We start from the raw sequence: 23,551 nt of genomic DNA, 5'->3' as shown, positions 1-23,551 counted from the left end.
CATTTATCCCCAGGGTCCTGAGCTGGATATCATCATTCTTCTCTTTCTTGGTGATTCCCTTCTACTTTTCTCTCTCTCGGGGTAAATCAGAAATTTTTTTTTTTTTTTGGCTGGTGCAGTATAAGCCTCAGGCTTCCTTGCACTATATGGGTAATAATAATAAAGGAAGTGCCGCTCATGGTGTAAAGTGCAAACACCGTACATTGTCCTTAACAGATAAAGTTGAACTTCTGAAAAAACTCAACAGCGGTGTGTCTGTGAGAAGTTTAACTCTGCATAACTGTAAATTCCAGCAATTTCTCTCAGTTCCTCTTATTTTAGTAATTTTCTTTCAGCCATTCCTTTTCAGTTTTTTTTTTTTTTTTTTTTTTTTTACAACACACTTCTACAAACTTGCAGAAAAACACAACACAATATGATGGATAAAACAGCATGCTAACGAACTTGTTTTCACAAAATCTCTAACAATACTGACAAACTTACTGCAATGTTTGAGAGTTTATTTTATCGCAATTAGTTTTATTGCTGTGCATGCAATAAACTAATCACAAACAACCTTCATATGTATGCCATAATAGCTTCACACGTATGTGGCAGACACGTCAAGAAATAAAGTAACCTACTGGGCCACATATATGTGACATAAAAAAAAAAAAGACTTTTTTTTTGATATTTTAAGCGAAAAAAAACAACAACACTGACATTACAATATTTATTTTTGAATTACTAATCAAATTCCTTGCTAAATATTTTTTGGTCCCTAGGGAATTTTTTTCTTGAACTAGCTTGGCAGTCAACGTGTTAAAGGTAATGTGGTCAGCTGTTGGGTAAACCGTATGTGCTAAAATAACCAACGGTGATCCGGCAAACTCACTAATCCGGCACCCTACAAGTCCCAACGCTGCCAGATTAGTGACAGGTCAACCTGTATTTGTTTGCATGATGTCCCTATGTGTGAGTTGGTGATGTACCTGTATCCATGTCAGAGTGGAAGTGTGTTTGCAAACCTCATTATATGTGCTGGTATGTATGTACATACAAGCACGTATGACTTGTGACTCATATATAGCTCAAGCACATGACTTGTGCCTGTATGCAAGTCTGGAGTTTGATTGTGAAAATGTGTGTAGGTAAGGGAAGTACAAATGTGCAAGTAACTGTGTTCTGAGAACTTGGCTATCATATGCATATGTATGTATGTCTTGTCTCCCCATGTGACAGAACAAATGTCAGCTTGTTTTAGGGCAGGATTTAGTGTCTGAACTTAATCTATAACAAAAAAAAAAAAAACAAACAAAAAGTGTGTTTACTAACTATACTCACAGTGCTGTGTCAAGTAGATGTGAGTGAGTGACTGGACGAGTGAATGAGAATGTCCATATTTAGTGTCAGAATTTTGTGCATTCTGAATGTTGTTATTTAAAAAAAAAAAAATCTATAATGATGTCTTTGCAGGTTAAGAAGTGAGTTCAATGTGGTGTGAGTGGTCACGTGTGTAAACTGTGCAGACCAAATGAATGGTTGTCTTGTCTCATATATATATATACATATATACACAAAAAAAAAAAAAAGATGAAAAAGAAGTGACTTACTTTGTGTGCAAGATGCAGTGAAAGCTGCAACTTGCCTAATAAAAAAAATTGTCTTGTGTACATGACATGATAAGAGTACGACTAACTAGAGCAGTGTTTCTCAACTTGTGCCGCAAGTATGCTTCATGTGCGTGGAAAAAAAAAATATAATAATAATAATAAAAACAAATAAAAAAAATGGTAAACTGTAGAACAGAATGCCACTCCAGATTGCTTGAATCTGTCCCGAATTAGTAGCGTATCATAACCTAACCTTTCTTTCACTGTAGTGCTAATCATTAATTGGTTGAATCTGTCCTGAATTGGTGGTCTCTAATCTTTTTTTTTCACTGGAGTGGCACTCTGTTCTTAATTAAGCAAAAAATTTATAAATCCAAGTTTTATAAATAAATAAAATATTACAATAAAAATTAATTGTATTTTTGTTTGTGTTTATGTAATTAACAAATTTTTTACATATCTCCTTTTAAATTTCATATATATTCAAAAACGAGATATTAAAAGCATTTTAAAAAAATAAGGGCATTATCAAATATACCCAATAGAAATAACTTCCCGTTTGTGAATAGAAATAACTTCCCGCAGAGTGTAGTGTGCCACAAAATTTTAGCTTCTTTAAAAGATATGCCGCAAGCAACAAAAATGTTGAGAAACACTGAACTAGAGTATATGTAGTGTTTTGTCTGACAGGTGTCCACTAACTTGCCTACAGTGGGGGTAACCTACTCAGGAAACGACCCCCTGCCCTTGATGACACCATGCTGTTTCCTTTTCTTAGGTGGCATAGGATGCTGACTGGTTTCAGCTGTGTGAAACCTGTCTGGGAGGTCTCTGACCAAAAATACTCACTTAGGGCACCCTGGCCCTATAACTTTAATCCTCCCTATCTCGAAGCCCAGGAAACTGCCCATTTCCTCACCTCATCACTTCGCCTGGTGGGCCCTACCACCCTGAACATTATTACTATTAACAGTCTCCTTTCTGCAGAGGGATGGTTGCCTCTATCCCCTGTTCTATTTCCTGAAGGAAGCTCCCCTAATATCCATCCCCTTAACTTTTCCCCAAGATTCAAACTGTCACCCCCATGCTTGTTTCCAGTAAATTTTTTTTTTTTTCTTCACCAGACTTATACGACCCTACTGACTGGTACACCTCCACATAGTAAAAGACAGGCAACATTGGGCCTTGGTTTCCCAAGGCCCAATACCAAAGTGGTCAGATGAACAACAGACCAATATACCCCAACACTACACTATGCAGACTACACTGTAATCTACATCCTCTGGCCTTTACAGAAACTGTTTTGCATCACAAAAAGATCATTGTGGATTTGAGGGGAAACCCCCAGATGTGCAAGACCTGTTACATTACACAATGTACTGTCAAGCACTGGGCATTTTGTACAGCATGTAGTATCATCATACCTGCCAAATTTAGACTTTTAAAAAACTGAAGATTGCATAACTGTATGAAGAAGGAAAGTGGAAGATTTTTCAGTAAAAACAAGGGTTTTTTTTAAAATCGAGGCTTTGGAGTTGAAATTATGTCACTACAATACACGCATTTTATGTTAACCCAGTATCATCCATGTGGAACCTGAGAGGTCCTCTTTAAAATAATTGTTGTGCATTAATTGTTAGTTCAATGGTAATGACTGAAACTTTCAGTGCATTCCCAAACATGGTCTTTTATTTGAACAATTTTGGAAGTGAGCAATTACTGTTGGTTTGGATTTATACATGCAAAGAACCAGTAAGTACCACTTTTGTTTGTCACAGGCATCGTGAGAAATATTATCAAAATTGTTTCAACATTTGGAAACGTTTATCTAAGCCCATCATAAATAATATTGTACATATACTCTACTATTTGAAACATTTTCTTCTTTGGCATAGTTAAAAAATTGCACTATTTCTGATTTGAATTGTTCGATATCAGTGTCATTTTTATATCTGCTAATGTGTCAATACACGAATCAAACTCCTTTTCCTCCATTGTATTATTTAAAAAAACACCTGTTGTAAATTCCGTAAAAAGTGCATCACAAATAACATTAGCAGTGCTAACAATAATAATTTTCTGCCAATTAAAATTACATTGTCTCTTATTTTGTTGTACAAACTGGACAATCACACGGAAGGGGGGGGGGGGTATGTTCTCAAGTTCAGCCAAATTTGCGGGGGCTCACATCTGGTGAGTATGGGCTTGGCACACCCAGGGTCCTGAGCTGGATATCATCATTCTTCTCTTTCTTGGTGATTCCCTTCTACTTTTGACTCTCTCTCTGCCCCCCCCCCTCTCTCTCTCTCTCTCTCTCTCTCTTAGGGCTACTCGGGAACTTTTTTTTTCCTGGTGCGGCATAAGCCTCAGGCGTCCTTGCATCATATGGATAATAATAATATTATAATTAATGCGTTTTTAAATATTAATATATCATTGTTTAATTACTGCTTCATTTAATTTGTTGTTTATTGACAATTTTTAATTGAAAAGAAATAATAGTAATATAATCTCTTAAGAGTAGGGTTACCAGATCTAGAATTCAAAGACTAGGAGAAAATAGGACATTTTTAGTTTTAAAAACAAGGAGATTTTAAAAATTATATTTATCATTATTTATTGTTACCACCAATCATTTCCACTATGTATGAATTACAAAGTAAGTAATTATAAAATGTTTTACAATCATTTTCAAATTATAAGTAACGAACAAAATACTATTCACGGTATTTGTTTCCATGTTATTTCTAATATTGTTCCATTGATTGCTAATTAATGAAAATACACACTCTATGTTCCAATTGTGGGCAAAAATAGAAAATGTATATTGAATAATTTTTAAAAACTCAGACCTCGAAACTCTTGCATCGATTAAAATATGCAGCCCACTTTCTATGGGCTAATAAATTTTTCCAATTATCATCTTTCTTTTTCCCAAAAAAAAAAAAAAAAACCAAATTCCTTAAAATCCATAAACTGGTCAAATAATCTACTATCATCAATTTTGAATTAAATAAATCATAATACAGTCCACTTGGAAAAATCATTTAGAAAAATTACACAAGTATTATCCCACTTGTGTAATTTTGGGATAATACAGTCCACTTAATGCAACCAGCGCATTGTTTTTATTTATTCTGTTGTATTGACCAAAGGTGCAACAGGCACAGAATATTTAATAAAAATTCATTTTATTATGAGATGATTTTTTTTTTAATTACAAAAAAACTAGGATGCAAGTGTAAAATCTCTGAGGGTGTCCAAGAATACCTTAAAAACTAGGATGCCCTCAGAAACAAGGATGTCTGGTAACACTACTTGAGTAAATAAAAAATTAAATAAGTAAGTACCCTTGAATCAGTCATATTTTAAGAGCATGAAAGAGAAAAGCTTTCAACAAAGGAAACGTATGGCACAGCCATAATAGATAATGAAACACTGCATAGGTATGGTATTTAAATTTGCTGTAACAAATTTGCAGAATCAAAATTTATTAAACTACTATACACTACTTTAAAAGATATAGATATGTACCTAAATTTACTTCAATGTGTGCACTCTTACGTATCCCACATTAACTTGCAGATCAACTGCTAAATTAAACTAAACTTTACAGTTTCCAGGTGTCAGCTTATACTGATTCTCAAACCCATGGGTGGTTCAATTAAAATAGTCTCTGTAGAACAAATAAAATTTCCATATGACGAACAGATTTTGAGAGACCTGGGTAGGCATTGTTTGCACCTCTGGCCTTTAAGGCAATAGAGCTACTGCTGTAGAAAGCACAAATTAAGAGCTAAAGGGATTAACATTCCACAATTTACTGTGTCCATAACACATTTACAACCATCTGTTCCACATACTGTACTGAGAAGTAATGGCTCTTTTCATGTCCACTTGTCTTCACAGTTACAGTTTTCACCCCCTTCTTATCAACAGTTCTGTTACTTGGGACATCAAATTGAAGGGGGACTTCTTCCATATTTGCAATCTGTCCCAACTCAAACTGATGTGTCTTCCGACATTGAATAACAAAACGATGAAATTCAAGGACCCTCTGCTCATAGCTTTCAGGCATATTTTGGGCAAGTCTGGTGTGTGTATGCATGCTTAGTCCATTCCGTTTCATGAACCTGAAGCACCAATTGTGTCCTCCTTTGAAATCAGTAACTTCTTTTTCATCAGCAATTCTTCTTGCCTCATGCTGAACCATCATTGTGGACACAGGAATTCCAATTGCCCTTTGCTCTTCAATCCATATCTTCAATTCCCTCTCTAAATCTGGCAATTTTGCTGACTTGCCTCTCACGGCCTTCTTCTGCCATGGCGTTTTCAGTAGGGTTTCTTCTTCCTGTAGCCAGTCTCGGATTGTTTTCTCAGTTGGAGGAGGAGGACCAAATTTACGTTCAGCAGCATGATTTCCATTCACTTTTGCAAACTGGATCACTTTTAACTTGAATTCAGCACTGTACGAAAATCTTTTCTGAGCCATTTCTGGGCAGAACATGACAAAACGTAACCTAATATACCGGCAACAAGCGCGAAAAAGTGGGAAATGCAAGTAAAAATATCTACAACCACTGTATAAGATGCACCCAGTTTTTAGACCAAATTTTTCGAAAAAGGGTGCGTCTTATACATGGGGAAATATGGTACATAAAACTAATACTTCTATTATAAAAATCACCTTTTCCAGAGATAAATAGCTTAGTCATAAATTTGCTGTAACAAATTTTCAACGGCGAAAATTTCAACTTCCGAGGACTTGGAACGAATTACCAAAAAACAGTGCGTTATTGGGTTCACATTATAATATTTTCATGATACAATGGTGTCTCTGGAATGAATTAATATCATAAAGCAGGGGTCCATTGTATTAACATTTCATGTCTAAGAGTGCAGTTATACTTCAGTCACAGCATGGGTTTATTAAGGGGAAATCTTTTCCAACAAATCTGATTAGATATTAAAATGCAGAGAAAAAGGAACTGGATGCAAAAAATAATTTTGATACCATATCCTTTAATTTCAGGAAAGCTTTTGATACTGTTGCAAATGGACAGCCTTACAAAATGGAGCAGTGTGATATTAAGAGAAAGTTACTGTTATGGATAAAGGGATGGTTGAGTGGGAGAAGACAGAGTGGTTATCAATGGGCACTGATTTCATGGATGTTATAAGTGGAGTCCCACGGGATTCAGGGCTGGGTCATTTTTTTTTTCCTGCATTTATTAATGATACTGATGAGGTCTTAATGTCTAAATTTGCAGCTGATACAAAGGTTGGCAAGATGGTTAATGATAGTATTGAAGGTATGCTGCTGCTACAAGATCTAGAAAAATTAGGTAGATGGGTTGAGAAATGGCAATTGAAGTTTAACATTAACAAATGCAAGGTACTATATGAGTAGCAGTAATCCCAGATATATCATCTGTGTGGTACTACACCTAGGGTAGTGGAAGATGATAGGGCCTGGGGGTAATTGTGCCATCTGATATGAAGTTGTCTGAGCAGTGCAGACAAGCTGCAGGGGGTTTTGTTAATGATATATAGATTTTGATAGCGAAATAAGGTGGTGATTACACCATTTTTAAAGCAATGGTCAGGCACCACCTTGAGTACTACAATACAGATCTGGAAGCCTTATTTTAAGAATGTAGAACTAGTAGAACAGGTACAGAGAATGGCAACAAGATTAGTGAGGGAGAACAAACAGGTGGCTTCAGTTCTGCAACTTGTAGTAACTAGAAACTAGGCAATAAGATTAAGGTGTTTAAGGCTCTGAATGGCATGAACAAACTCTGCTGATGGGATTCTTCCTCTTGCTTAGACTATGCACATAATGGAACAAAAAGGTCAAACTGAAGAAGGATGGTTGCAGAACAGATGTGCATCAGTTTGCCTTCAGCTAATGGGTGGTTGATTGCTGGAACAAGTTTTTATCAGTTGTTGTAGAAATGGATAGCTTAAACAAATTCAAGGAAAAACTAGATAAACTATCGGATGGGACAGATAGATGAAATGGATTTTTTTTTTTTTTTTTTGCCGATGCTGTATAAGCTTACTTTCTTTCATCATTTTCCATTATTAATACTATTACTAAAGGCTTCAGTTTTTTGTCACTATTTGATTGCAACCAATAAAGCAGAGCGAGTTGATCTTTCGAGATTTATCCACCTTGCTCAATATATTTTTTAAATTCAGTAGCATATAATTCAGTCACTGTTCTAGCAGCTTCCTCCTGACATTCTTAACATTTTTAAAACAACAACAATACTTTTGAAAGCAGTGAAACCACTGTGTAGAGACAGTAAAATCCTCAACATTCTTGGTTTTGCTCTAGCCCCAACTCCTTCTGAATATCTTTGTGTAAACTCAAAGGTTTCTCTTAGATGAGGATCAAGCTTAAGGGTGTATGTTGCTGATAAAGATCTTCTATCCTCTTTGTTAATCATCTTTTCATGATCTTCATTACATCACTATTATGGGTAAATTTAACATCAATATGTCTTACCATTGCCATATCTCCATTTTCTAAATTTACTGTACTCTTAAGTATAGTAACAATAGTTATGTATAGCATGTTAAAGAAACAACAATATCAACTGCTCGTATGCCACTTTTTTTTAAGATGAATAACTTCTAATTTCTCATCAAATCCATAGGACCAAGAGGTGCTTTACTTCTACCATTTTGCTTTGAAATCATGGTTTAAAAAAAATCACAAAAAAAAAGAAAAAAAAAAAAAAAACCAGCAAAGAACAGATATATTCAGCACAGCCAACACACAGGGTGCTGACCAAAAACGTGAGAATGTGTGTACAGGGGAAAAATTCATTTAACAGAAATTAACTGAGCTTTGTAACTGTGAGGACTGATGAGGCCCCACTGTATTTGGATAAGCATATTTTGACAGGACAGTCAATACCCTTCTCATAGTGAGGTTACTGCTACAAATTGCTCCAGCTATCCATGCGTAATGACACACATCACAAATGAACTGCGAATATGCTTTTCATTTCTCTTTACATAACACACAAGGGTAATTTGTGCCGATAGCTCCACAATATCGGATCAATGCCAAATACAGGTGACCCCCGCTTAAAGCTGATAATTCGTTCCGGAAAAACTGAGCGCTAAGTGAATCCGCTCTAAGTGAGCACCACATTCCCATAAGGTAACATATGTATTTGTGAGTTGTGGTCGGTGCCATAGGATATTTCCTAATCAATAATAAACGGTAGTGAAAAGATGCACAAATGTCGGTCAAAATATTTAATGTTCAAATATTTGTACATATAAAATATTCTGCATTACACACATATATAATTATGTGGTAACTACTTACATATCAAAATTAAACTTAAAATTCCAATTAAAATCATGAATTTAATTGATCTAAATTGATTTAATTTAATTGATGAATTTAATCATGAAAAATGTGTCGATTTTGAGTTGAACTTTGGCCCTCTACCAAATCAACTAAAAGGAGTATTAATTTTAAATCCCCCGCAGCATTACCACCTAACAATAAAGTCAACCGATCCTTCGCCGCTTTGAAACCTGGCATGTTTTTTCCTTCTTTCAATATGAAACTTATTTTAAGCATTCGTTTCCATAAAAGTCCTGCTTCATCTATGTTAAAAACTTGTTGAGAAGTGTAACACATAATACTCCTCTTCAATAATTATAACAAGTTCTTTTTTGAAAGTTTCAGCTCCTTGATCTGCACTTGAGGCTTCTCCCTGGATTTTAAATCTATTCAACCAGTCCTTACCAGTTTTAAATGGTTCCACATCTTATTTATTTATTATTTTTTTTTTTTGGTGAGTTTTCTTCAGATCATCATATTGGCTAATCTCTTTCTCTCTCTCTTTTTTTTTTTAATGATATTTAACTTAACTGAATTCTGCATTGAATATTATCTTTAATAAAATTAGTTAAAGTCTTTCCATTTCAATCCTAATAGCCGGCCTAGCCCTAGTTGCTTGCAGTGGAACAGCCATCTTTCCCGCTGCTGAAATTAATTCTTTATTTTTTTATAATTGTTCTTACAGTTAAACTTGCAAGTCCTAAATTATGGCACACATCCGCTTGTTGTTGACCGGAATTGATTTGCTTCAAAACATCTAATTTAATTTTCAAATTCAGTCTTTTTCTTACATTTATAGTCTTCGTACGGCGCCCAGACATTGTTGCTTTTTTATTCTTATTGGCCATTATTAACTCTTCGAAAATGTAACTGCGTTGGTTGCATTAACTACGATACAATGTTCGAGTAAACTGTTCGTTATGAACGATGTCTAATACTGTACTGAGTGATGACTAGACGTCGGATAAATGCATATAACGCAAATATTACGAGCAGTATACTTGATATTTTTTAAAAATGTTGATCTTAGAACTACGTAACAAGTCACTGTACTGCATTAAATTAGCGTACGAGAAAATTTCACTGAGCGTGGGAAAATTTCTCAAGTTGGCATGGGAAACGTTATAATCCTGTTTTGGTATTCATTTTCAAGCTATCGACTCCATCAAATGAAACGATTTCGTTAAATATGCCAAAAATGCAATCTGTAAAAGAGCATTAGAGTGATCTGTGACAGCAATCTGTAAAAGAGCGTTTAGAGTGATCTGTGACAGTGTTATAGTTAGAAACGGGTTATAATATAAGAACAGCGTTATAGCGAATCAGCGTAAAGCGAACTGCATTATAACGGGGGCCTGCTGTAGTAAAAAACTTTGCTTTCTGATCCTGCAAATTTCTGTTTGCCAAAATTTTGTACATAAAAAAAAAAAAAAAAAAAAAAAAATTAAGTTTTAAAATCTACTTGTGAAACCTTATAAACATGTATATAGCACTGTACCAAAATGATTATCCATCTAAGGCTAAATCACTTACCAAGTTAATTAAAATACATGAGTGCACATACATGCACAACATTAACTGAATGTTAAGAATGAATAATAAATATAGTGTTAAGAATGAATAAGTAAATATCGTGTTAATTCTAAACAAAAAATATTTTTGGAACCTCTGGAACAATATTAATGATGAAAATATTAACAATAGTTTTAAATCCTAATAATTTTAATGATTCATCAAGAAATAAGGGGTAGGGATGATACATAAGGTAGGTTAAACATTCATAAAAAATCTCAATCTCACTACTTCATTTCCATTTCTGCATATTTCAACCATAAGGTAACATTCCTGTGATCAACATCCAAAGCCCTCTCATATACAGAACGTGCTCTATAAAAGAGAACTATTTATTAATATTTTCAAATTAAATTAAAATTAGAAAGTGCACAGGTTGCAGTTTCCTTTCAGTATAGTTTGCACATCAAAAACAGAAAAACAAAAAATTTTAATATTTGTTAGAAATGCATCACTGTGAAGTTTAGTATTGCTCAAGTAAAATATTCACTTTCAAATTGCACTATTATTTTATTTTTTTATCAGAGAAGTATAGTTGTAAAAGAATTTTTCATGGTTTGTGTACAAATTAAAATGTATGTCCTCTGCTATTTAGACTTCACATAGTTACTGAGCAATGAAAAGTATTGAAGACTACAACAGCTACAGGTTGATCTGTAATAGTACTACAGATAGGGTTAGAGAGGGAGAGTAAGGCTCAGTATGAGAAAGCACTGGCTAAGAGAGCAAGAAATGGGAACAAGGAGTCTTTTTATATATATATAAAAAATGTCAATACAAAGAAGGTGGAAACAAATCAGATCAAACTCTTGCATACTGGGTGTGGGAAAGTTTTAGATAATACAGCCGATGCTGCCGATGAACTGAATAGGTACTTCCCATTGGTTTTTACTCACAAAAGATCCTTCGTGCTAAGGAGAGGCTGTGCTACTGAGGGTGAAATATAAAATTATTGATTTTGAAATTACAGATAACTGTTTATCAGAAAAATTGAGCCAAAAAGCAAGTAAGGCTCCTGGAGTTGATGGCATTTACCCAATAATTTTGAGGGAAGCAGCCAGAGAATGTATTGGATGACTGAGGTTAATTATGAGCACATCATTGGACTAGCAAGAGATGTCTTTGGATTAGAGAAGTGCCAACGTATCTTCAATACACAAAGGCAGTTCTAAGAGGCGCCTCCGTAGCCAGGTGGGAAGGAGCAGCAGTGCGTAGCACACGCTTCTTGATTAGACCGGGGTTCGAGCCCGTCACCACCAAATATGGAGAATGCGGAAAGGTCATGGAATGACCACCGTATATCCCGGAGCAATATGGCCTTAGTTGCTAATGCTCCTAAAAACCAAACAACAACAACAACAACAGCAGTTCTAAGAATGAAGTTTGACTTCAGTAATAGGAAGATGAAAATAATGTTTAACTAATCTGGTAAGATATTTTGACACAGTTACTCATGAGCTGGATGTATAGAACAATTTCAACATAAGTTTATTTGGAGTTGAGCAAGGCATTTGACTGAGAGGTTATTGTATAAGCTAGACCATGTTGGGATTACTGAAAATATTCTAAGCTGGATCGCAGAGTGCTGCAGGGCATAAGGCAGAGAGTTGTGACTAATGGATATTCTTCAGATTAATGTAACATCAGAAGTGGGATCCCCAAGGATCAGTTCTTGGCTCACCATTTCTGATTTTCATAAACGACATCAATGACGGGATGGAGGGCGTGATGTCAAAATTTGCAGACAGTATAAAGAAGAAAAGGATCTGGGAGTTATGATACAGGCAAATATGAAGTTCTCTAGGCACTGTAAACAAGTAACCAGGAAAGCCCATGGTGTCCTGCTGATGATTTTTCGAACAATGTAAAGATATCCTGTAAAGACAAGAAGGTCAATCTTACTGTATAAAACAACTCTAGTATTTAGTAATGCTAATACTAAAATGCATTCAGCATTTTAGTATTAGCATTAGCCATATAGTGCAAAAAACCAGGCTTTTATTGCACCAGAAAACATCTGAAAAAGGACACAGTTTCTTGAAATAATCCAAAAACAAGCAACTCATACAGTGAGACTGGCAAAAGGATGATGATCTGAAGAGGAGCTTTTGATTATGTGGGCTACAGAACTTGGTAACCAGGTACCTTAAAGGGTTACTGACTGAGGTTCATAAGGCTTTGAGAGGAGTTAATAAAATGAATGAAGGTGGAATTTTCGATGTTATAAATAATTTCAGAATTAGGGGCCATAAATTACATGGCAAGAGGTTTAGATAAGATTGCAGGAAGATTTCTTTTAGCCAGCAAGTTATTGATTACTGGAAGAGGTTGCCTCTGCAGGTAGTACCCTACAGTAGTTGAGCAGAAATTCTAAGGTTCGACTGAATAGTTGTCTTTGTGAAGAGGGAAGCAGCACATGATTCACATTTTGTTATCTATTTTTTACTTTTTTCTTTCTTTTTGATGGTGCAATAAATGCCTGTATTCAGTATTTTAGTATTAGCCATATCACTATATGGCTAATGCTACTACTAAAATACTGAATGATATATATATAACATACAGTATGTACTTGAAGAGGGCACCGAGTGTAATTGCAAGTGGATGCAGTGAAATCTGAGCTCCGAGAAATGTTTTTTTTGCCATTTTGTTTACTTGATTGTCATATTATATCGTACTTTATAAATAGCTTTATAGACCTAGTTACGCTTGTTATTTTTATTTTAGATAGAGATTTTGTAGGTTACTATTTAATATATGTAAAACCAGTTTCATCCGAATCTTGCTGACATTGTTATAGTATAAAGTGAGTGGTAGGGAATTCAAATTTTTAATTGTAGTAAATAGGTAGCTGACGTAGTAGTAGTATGCCATGTGATGCAAGAAAGCAAATGTATGAGCTTATGCAGCATCAGCCAAAAAAAAAAAAAAAAAAAAAAAAAATCACACCATTCCCTTCAAATGCTATCTAATGTAAAACTAGATAGCATAGTGCATTTAGAAATCTATTAGATAGTGTAGTATTTATAACTGATTAATTAAATTGATTAATTTTATTAATTTTCATTGTATTTAATCATATACCATGCCCCAGACTAGAGCAGCAAAGCAATGAGCACAAAGTCAAGGGAGTTTTGAGGCTTGGAGGAGAACTGAGGTTTGTGGTTTTCCAATGCATCACAGACTCAAAAAATATGTGGCTTCTGAAATGTTTTTTCGGATCATTCTGGAACAGGATATGATCTAGCCAAGGAGGATGTCTTTGAGTGTGCTAGGTGCAGAGAGTGTCAAAAAATTAGGTGCCAACTCAGTGTTCTGATGGAAGCCTATGAGAGTTTCAAGAGTTGGACAGATGCCCTCGAAGATATTAAAGCGGGGAGGGTGGACCCAGCAAGCTCTCAGCTGCCCAACTGAGCATCAGAACTCTCTCTTGGGCATTAGGCTACAGAGTGGCAATCTCCAAGGCAGAATGCACTGATCCCACGAGAGATAATTATTGTTGGTGACTCCATTGTCAGGGAGATGGGTAATATATTGTGTAAGAAGGATAAGTGGAATAGCACCAGGGTATGTCTGCCAGGGACAAAAGTTGTTGACGTTGTAGAGCAGATATCATCTTTTAAGGGCACAAAGGGTGATACCGTTGTACATGTTGGCACTAATGACATTAAGAGTGGGAAATCTGTGGACTTAACAAGTATAGGTCAATGTTAAAAAAAAGTTGTGAGTTAGGGTTAAATCTGAAAGTGTCTATAATCTGCCCAGACACGACAGAAGGAAGTACATGATGAGAGAGCCTTGTCAATCAATTCGACCCTGGAGAGATTGTGCAAGGCTCATGGGGTAGAATTTTTCTCAGCATGGTGGGTGCTTGTTAACGGGAGAGACTGCTTCTACAGGAATGGGATACACTTAAATGGAAGGAGTGCAAGATTATTTGATGATGCTATTGAGGCAGAGTTAGATGGGTTGGAAAACTGCTAGCTTGGGGGGAGGGGATTCACAGACTAACAGTAGCTGCAAGTGATTCTTGCACTGCTTCTATTGGATTGGAGGTGGGGGTGCTAGGGTTTTCAAGGACTGGTGGGAGTCATCACGGAACATATAAATACATGAGCTGTGTTAGGGTAACTAAGAATAAGAACAGGTGCATGTATACTATGATGTACACCAATGCTAGGAGTATAGTAAATAAATTTGATGAATTTGAAGTGCTGATCAAGACATCAAAGGCAGATACTGTTGAGATATCAGAGACATGGTGTCACACTGATATAAGCAGAGCAGAATTGGAATTTGGGGAGTACAATGTGTACAGAAAGGATAACAGGATAGAAAGGGAGGAGAGGTTATGCTGTTAGTTAAGAAACACAAAATCTAAGGAAGTGCATCCAGTTGACATACAATGGGTGGACAAAAAACTGCATTACTTGTGAATTCTGCAAATAATGTGTTTTGTGCTACATTGTGGGTTGCAGAAATTTTTGAAATGCTTTTGTTAGATGGCATATCTTTTTCTATGAATGAAATCCAATGAAAAGACTCCACTTGATATACCTAATGGCCATAAATATCTTCCCAAAGGGTAAAATGCGTAATTAATGGAAATATGAGAAAACATGCAAATGGCAATCATGACAACCAAACATACATTTTATTGCATTTACATGTACAAATTGAAATGACACATTAACATAATAGTATTATGTACTGTAAATCAGCAAAATAAATCCTTTTTTTTTGGATTAGCAGTTTCACATGATTTGAGCTGATACACTCAAGCTATGGAAAGATTTGAGAGTCCCTATTAGGTGCTTTTGGCCCTGGGGAAGGGGGTCAATTCCCAAGTTACCAGCCCTACCACAGGGAGACAGGAGCAGTGCCACTAGGTGACCAAGCAGTTGAAAGGGTTAGTTGGATTAGTAATGTTAATAAAAATACACTAAAAAAAGAAATTTGGATTTCCTTCCCAAGTTCTCACTTGGGACTTTTTCAAGTACAGAACTATCTAAAATTAACTGAAAAGAGGAAGACAATTGAACTAAACTAGAACTTATCCACCTGGCTACAGAATACACTTGTCACCAAAGGCCAGACAAAGAGGTGATTATACTAGTGCATACAAAATAATGGTTTAGGCCACATCTTGTATACTGTAGGTTTAGAAACCTCAGTTAAGGAAGAAAGCACATACATGTATTTTCAAAAGGGTGCAAGGAAGAGCAATAATCTTTAGTGCCCAACTAATCTAAAGATTAGTAGGTGGCACAAATGGGTATTCATACCAAGAAAGAAATAATAGGATTCTGTTCTTGGTTCTATCAGTTTTCTTGAACTAATTGAAGTGTTTAAGAATTTAAAATGGCTCAGTAAACTGAATTTTGATGATATTTGTACTCTTTTTCAGATTACATACACACACAAGGGGGGCATAAATTGAAAATGGCTGACTGACTGCAAAACAGATGTGAAGATCTGTTGCGCATGGAAGACTATTGTACAAATTGGAGCAGAATGGTATTAAGGGTAAGTTGCTACAATGGATAAAAGGATGGTTAAGTGGGAGAAGACAGAGGGTAGTAATCAATGGGTGCTGCTCTTCTTGGACTAATGTTATTAGTGGAGTCCCACATGATTCAGTGTTGGGTCCACTGTTGTTTTGTATATTTATCAATGATATTGATGAAGGAATATCAGGCTTAGTGTCGAAGTTTGCAGATGATACAAAGGTTGGCAGGGTTGTTAATGACAGTAATGGCAGTGTGCTACTGCAACAGGATCTAGATAATTTGGGCAGGTGGGCTAAGAAGTGGCAACTGAAGTTTAACCTTGACAAATGCAAAGTACTGCATATGGGTAGAAGTAATCCCAGAGAAACGTACCAACAACACTGTTGACACTGTTGCGCATGGAAGACTATTGTACAAATTGGAGCAGAATGGTATTAAGGGTAAGTTGCTACAATGGATAAAAGGATGGTTAAGTGGGAGAAGACAGAGGGTAGACATTTTGCTAGCAGGGAAAAGGAGGTGATTATCCCTCTGTATAAGGCAATGGTCAGGCCACGCCTTGAGTACTGCGTACAGGTCTGGAGGCCTCATTTTAGGAAGGATGTAGATTTACTTGAGCGTGTACAGAGAAGGGCAACAAGATTAGTGAGGGGAATGAAGGGATCCTCTTATCAAGAGAGGATCCCTTAAGTTCTGCAAATTGCAGTGGCTGGAGACTAGGCACCTGCGCAGTGATCTGATTGAGGTATATAAGGCCTTGAATGGGTTCAGCACGCTGAATTCTGATGGGATCCTTCCACTTGTTCAGATTATGAACCTAAGGGGGCATAAATTCAAATTAAGAAAAGACAGATGTAGATTGGATGTGCGGAAATTTGCCTTTAGCCAGCGGGTGGTTAATTGCTGGAACAAACTTCCATCTGTCATTGTGGAAGTTGATAGGTTGAATAAATTTAAGGAGGAACTAGACAGGCATTTGGAGGGAATGGTGTGATTTTTTTTTTTTTTTTTTGGCTGATGCTGCATAAGCTCATACATTTGCTTTCTTGCGTCACATGGCACCACTACTACTACTACTACTACTATCTGCCTTCATCCAGAGAGTGATTTTGCAGGTGTCAAAACAGCATTATACCCAGACTGCCACAATGAGTTCAGCTTGTATTGATTTGTGCACTATTTTATGAATTATTTTTGCAGGTGTTAACTAAACACACTTTCGCATGCACCGTACGGCATTTTTTGAAGATTTTGTTATAAAGGAGCTTCGTTACCAGAGGATTCATTAATCGATGTATTACTGTAGTTCATTCATGTGGCATAACAAAGGCAGCATCAGCAGTTAGTGATTATTCAAAAAGGAACATTTTTTTTCTCAATTGAATTTGCAAAACTGTATTGACAAACTATTTGGATAGTGACCAACTTGAAACCCACTCCTCCTTCCTGGATGATCATGTTCATACATACTACACATTACTGGTTCACACAATACTGCTTGGATACCCCAATAAAACCAATCAACTCTAATGCAGGAAGGCAGTGATGCAACATGGTCTACAAAATGAGACATTTTGGAAAATGCGAAACAATCAAAAACAACTGCAAGTAGCTACTTAGGCAATCTGCCCAGGAATGCAAAGTGTAAAAGATGTAATTCCAATTCAACCATAATTTCCCAGTCTGCTCTCAGTGTCCAGCTGAAACTGAATAACATATTCAGTTGATTGAAGATGTAACCTATCTGTTGGTTAACTACTGCTTCCCAGGATTTGGGTTAGGATTAATATTCCTCCTTTCTCAAGAGCAATATTAAACTGCATGTGTTTTAATTCAGTAATGTAGAGGTTTGTTTGTTTGTTATATGGCTTATTGCTCCAGGGATATGCAGTGGTCGTTCCCTGACCTTTCCACATCCTCCATATTTGGTGGTCACAGGCTCAAACCCCGGTCTAATCAAGAAGTGTGTGCTACGCACTGCTGTTCTTGCCCATCTGGCTACGGAGGCACCCGTAATGTAGAGGAGTTTTGCATTAAGTAAGTACAATCTCATGTCAAAGTAAATACAAATAAAACCTCCTAATTCAGAATTCACTAATTCCAACTGCCTATTTTATGTATATTTATGCAGAATGGAGATTTTTTCCAAAATGAGGAATTTAATCATGAAATGCTGAATTTTTTCAGAACAGTTTCACAATCACTTTGTAAAATAAGTAAAATCATTTAAAAGGAAAAACTATGGAAATATCATGTTTAACTGTACTATTCATAGTTATGAAAATAATCTATTACAGATATCTAAATTTTGTATCCTACTATCTATTGTAAAAGAATCATTGGTTCCTTACATCTATGAACCATAATTTCCCACCCAAAGTAGTTAAAAACTTATAAAAAAGTTTTACTGCTTGGGGGTTAATGCATAGTGTTTTAAATTTCAGCACATTAGCAAAGAGCAATTATTCAAGATTTATAAAAAATAATAATAAAAATAAAGCGATGACTTTTATGCATGAACTGAGAAAATTTCATTTCTATGTATCTACCACACTAAACATCCATTCCTCCAACCAATGCATGGAAACAAACATAATACTGTATTCACTGGAAATTTGGGAAGGGAAATAAAGAATTTCATGAAAATCCATTTGCTAGGAGCTGAGTTGTTATGCCCAGACAGACAGGGTGAAGATAATAGACACATTATGCATACATGCTAATGAAACTAAAAAAAAAAAGAAGAAAGGTAAATACTTTGAATTAGTTTCTAAGCCATAAAAAAGCAAGCTTAATCAGCTAAAGGCATCACTGAACTGTTCTCATTTACCTTCTGATTGTAACAGTTAAGCTTATCAATATGTATTCATCACATATAACCAAAGTTGTAGTTTCATATGTTGTAATTTTGTCTAAAAATGTGTTACTAATAGAACACTTGCTATTAATAAGCTTACCATTGTAATCACTTACCTAATCCCAACAAAAATTTTTCCAACAGAGCTGAAGAGATAATTACACCACTGTAGAAAATATTGGCCAGACCACATCTTGAGTACTGTATATGGGGCTAGAAAACTCATTTCATGAAAGATGTTGACTTGTGTAAAGAATACAATGGAGTGAAACAATGGTTGTAAATGCAAAGAAATATTAGTAAAGGAAGGAAATTAGATTCTACAAGATTTAGAAACTGCTATGAGCATGGAAAATCTGACAGAAGTGTTTACATGGACATACTAAAGAAAGATATTTTCAGATTGAATGTAAAGAAATTTGCCTTTAGTCAAAACTATAACTTGCAATCAATTCAGATGTATAACTTGCAATTAATTTTTCTTGAATGCACTAACTGTGAATGCTTCTCACATGATATCATAGCACCTTTATGCTAATCACTATTGTTAAATAAAGTTGGATTGAACGTTATTTCCTTTCTTTAAAAAAGAGGTTTTTATTTTGATTCAGTTCAATATTTAAATGAAGAGAGGAACTTACCTTTTTAAGTAGTTGAAAAAACTTTTTTTTTTCTATGATCAGTAATAGTTTCCTCAGGAAAATTTAAAAAAAAAACTTTTGTGGATAAGGTTAATAAGAAATTTAAGCATATTTGTTTGAGGCAAATATTTGTAAGTACAAGTCAGTTGTGTTATGAATTTTTTAGAATATTTGGAAGCATTACTTCCACTCAGTTACATTCAGTTTAGCTTCTTTCAGGACACTGGATTTTATGAGAAACAACCTAGGAACAACTTTCTGAGATCATCACCTTGTTTTGATTGGTGGGACTGTGAAAGAATATTGCCACCAAATACCTTGATTGAAAAATTTTGTTTTTTGTTGCCCTGGAACAACCTGCTGAATGTGTCATTGTTGGTAGTTTCCCAAGCATTTTGAAAAATAAGAGAAGAGTACAAGAGTAAAGCTTAAGCAAAGCACATTTGACACATTGTTATTTTGCACTTTTTTCATCTACTTTTGAATAAATCACATTGTATTCACTTCAGGTCATTAAAGGTTTTTTTTTTTTTGCTGATATTAAAGTATTTGAATTTTATTAGTTTATGCTGTTTACCCTAGTTGTGCATTTTACCTTTTTTAAGTATAGTGTGAACAAAGGTTAATGTTATTATTTAGTTTAGGCTTAAACATAGTTTAAATTTACAAGAAGTATCGGTGTCCCTGGGAGAAGTTTTAGGCAGCTGAAAGCACCAATGTTTACTGTCATCAACATTTTAAAACACTGACCTATAAATTTTACATCATAAAATCTTAACTAGTTTTCCAAGTTTATTATGCTATTTCTATAGTAACTTTCTATGACAAAAAATTATTTTTTTGAGGTTGGTCAGAAACTATCCCATTATAATACTGTGCTTATAAGAAAAATTATTTTACCAGTTCAGCAAAGGCTTTTCCAGGAATGCATCACTTGCATTAGTTGAAGAAAAGCTGTACTTTACATTAATTATTTCTCAATCTGATCACTAACTTATATATTATATAACAAATCAATGACAGGCAATCGGGTGAACTAGATGACATCTTCTGCTACTAAAAACTACAATTAATTAAGGTAGATTTTAAAATGGAAAATAAGTAATGGTGCAAAAAATCTTGTGCAACAAAGGAAACTTCATAAAAATATCATGAAAAAACTAAATAAATGGTTTTATTTTGTAATGTAATTTTAAAATTTATCTATTAATAATTAGATTAACTGACCACAGAAATACTTCAATTGATAAAAATCATAATGAATTGTTGGCAGTATACAACACATAGTATAAGTGCACACATGCATACAAATGCAATAACCTTACTCTTTCAAGGAAAATGAACGTCCAAGAAGTTATTGTAAATTAGATTTTGAAATTAAAACAAAAACCTGTGCACTTTATGACCATGGAAAAAATAAAAATAAAAATAATGCAAAAAAAAAAAAAAAAAAAACACCAACTGGTTTGCTGCAGTAGTATAATGCCATATGCTGCTAATAAGGAAGATTATGGCATTAAAATATTATTGAATTTATTTATAATTTTTAAGGTTGTTATTTATAATATAATTTTGAAATATTGTGTTGCTAGCAACTATATGAATGTTTGAAAGTGGCTCAGAGCTCTAATATCTTTGGGCAGGCCTAGTCAACATTAAAAAAAAATGCTTCCATAGCTGCCAAAGGAAGAAGTTCACAAAAATTTTCAGAAGAAATATACAGAAATTTTCATTTAATGGCATAGCTACAATTTTAAAGTTCTTAATGAAAAATTAGAATAGTATGAGAAAGAGCCATGCTTCTATCTAAATCAGCAGAGTTGAAATATCTATGATAAATGGCCAACACCATGTGTCAGATCCCACCATTTCATTTGAGCAGAATAACATTCCAGTATTTCTTAGAATAATATATTTTCTGGATCCATGCCTTGCAAACAGCACAAGTAAACATTTCTGACAACTTATCATTTAAAAAAAAAAAAACTAAGGTAAAAATATATAATAAACTTATATAAAGAATTCCCACTACAAGGGTTACCTTTGAATTTCTTTCTGGCTTTCTTCCCAGTGAGCATACTTAATCCAGTTACTAATGACAGTACGATTTTTCCTAATATTATCTTCAAAAGTCTGAAATGGAATAAGAAAACAAGTCAATTAACACTTTCACTGTCCAGCTTTTCTGATGGCCTCTTTGACCCAGGATTGAAAATCACTGGAGTGAAAAGGGCAGAGACATTTTTGGGGTTTCTTCTCACTATGACTGAATTAATCTGCCTCTGGTGAAGGTTGGTGGACAAAAATAACTGGTTTTGCTTCAATCAAATTCAAAAGAAAAGTACTAAACAAAGTCTGGTTCTATCAATGGGAACAATAACCAGGATACAATACAGTTCAATTACTAATAACTATAATCACCCCATTACAACCAATTGACCTAAGATCTATAACACAAACAACTTCAGAATATCCATCACGAGTGATTTGCTAATTTCATGATGCGGACAACACATTTAATATTGTCCCATCTAAAATTATACTTCAAAATTGGCAAAATGGTTGGCATGACCTTTACCCCCCCCCCAACAAAATAAAGGGTATTCTGGACCAAATCAACTTTTTGGTTGGGAAAGGTTGCATTAGTTTTTCAAACACCCTGTGCAAACAGCAAGTTGGTCTTGTTATGGGTAATCTCCTCTCCCTCAATCCTCATAGATTTTTGTGAGTGCATTCAAAGAAATTACCCCCAGGCAATTTCCCCCTCAAACTTACATACTAGGGGAAGAGAGGTCAAAAATATATTAACTATTTGAACACATGGGTTGGAAGAATTAAACAATTTCAATAATATGATTAAAGAGGCCTATGCGCTCCGGATTCATTACTACTAAAATTAAAATTACGGTTGCTCAGAGCGAAACGGATGCAAAAAATAGATTGTAACAGGTTTAATAATAGGAAATACACATATATTAGATTAGATACATACAAAGCTTTCGGTTGTTTAGTTAACCTTCTTCAGTTGAAATAAAATGACAGTTAGAATGGATTGACAGTTAGAATAGATGGCTACGCGCGTAGCCATCTTCTTGCCACTGCATGAACCTTACTAACCCGCGCCTGGACACACTAACTCTGTAAATGAGAGGCGCACAGAAATCGCTAAAGTCAAGGCGGACCTTACGAGGTGTGGCTATCCCATCAATACCCTTGACAGGTGTGACCTACAGGCACGCGGCCACGTAGCGACCAACAGAAACATCCAAGGTGGTGACTCAACCACGAGCGCCTTTAACCCATACTACCCAAACCTATCACAACAGGTCTGTAGAATCTTAAAATCACATGGGATAAAGTGCCTTCAACTCCCAGGCAGAAAATTACGATCCCTCATTTCCAACGTAAAAACACCTGTCCCCACCCTACTGCAGAGCGGTTTGGTCTACTGCATCTCTTGCCGTGACTGCACTAGCTGCTACTTCGGGGAAACTGGAAGACGGCTCGAAAAATGCCTTTCCAAACACAAAAGGGCAATCCACTTAGTGGATGTGGAGCACTCAGCTATTGCCGAGCACGTCTGGGCAACCCACCAAGACATTGACCCACACCGCGATGTCATGATTGTGCATAAGTCCCGTCATTATCTGTGCCGTGCCTGGTTGGAATCATTAAACATCAAATGCTCCAATACCTCAATGAACAGGAACAGTGGTTGTCAAGTCCACCCTATCACCGAAGCAATGGTCCTGTCCATTGACAAGCGCTGGCCACGTCCACATACATCACAGCCACAGGCTTCAACCTCAAACAATTAGCCACGCGCTTCACGTACCAGATTGGCAGTACAGGCCTCCATTCTAACCGTCATTTTATTTCAACTGAAGAAGGTTAACTAAACAACCGAAAGCTTTGTATGTATCTAATCTAATATATGTGTATTTCTTATTATTAAACTTGTTACAATCGATTTTTTGCATCCGTTTCGCTCTGAGCAACCGTAATTT

At 35.4% G+C, this 23,551-nt stretch overlaps 1 protein-coding gene across 1 annotated transcript in view; it reads right to left on the bottom strand.

Moving 5' to 3' along the window:
- The window catches only part of LOC150084642 (crooked neck-like protein 1), a 211,774-nt gene that overhangs the window by 145,239 nt on the left and 42,984 nt on the right, over positions 1 to 23,551 (bottom strand). The window contains 2 exon segments of the mRNA XM_090376310.1: positions 10,768 to 10,851; positions 21,586 to 21,677. Coding sequence (XP_090232436.1) covers positions 10,768 to 10,851; positions 21,586 to 21,677 — 176 coding nt within the window.

The sequence above is a fragment of the Mastigoproctus giganteus genome, chromosome 6, assembly GCF_048544385.1.
Source record: "Mastigoproctus giganteus isolate SK-2022 chromosome 6, ASM4854438v1, whole genome shotgun sequence".
Lineage (NCBI taxonomy): Eukaryota > Metazoa > Arthropoda > Arachnida > Uropygi > Thelyphonidae > Mastigoproctus > Mastigoproctus giganteus.
Note: the sequence above shows the minus strand (reverse complement) of the source record. Positions and strands in the feature narration are given on the sequence as shown.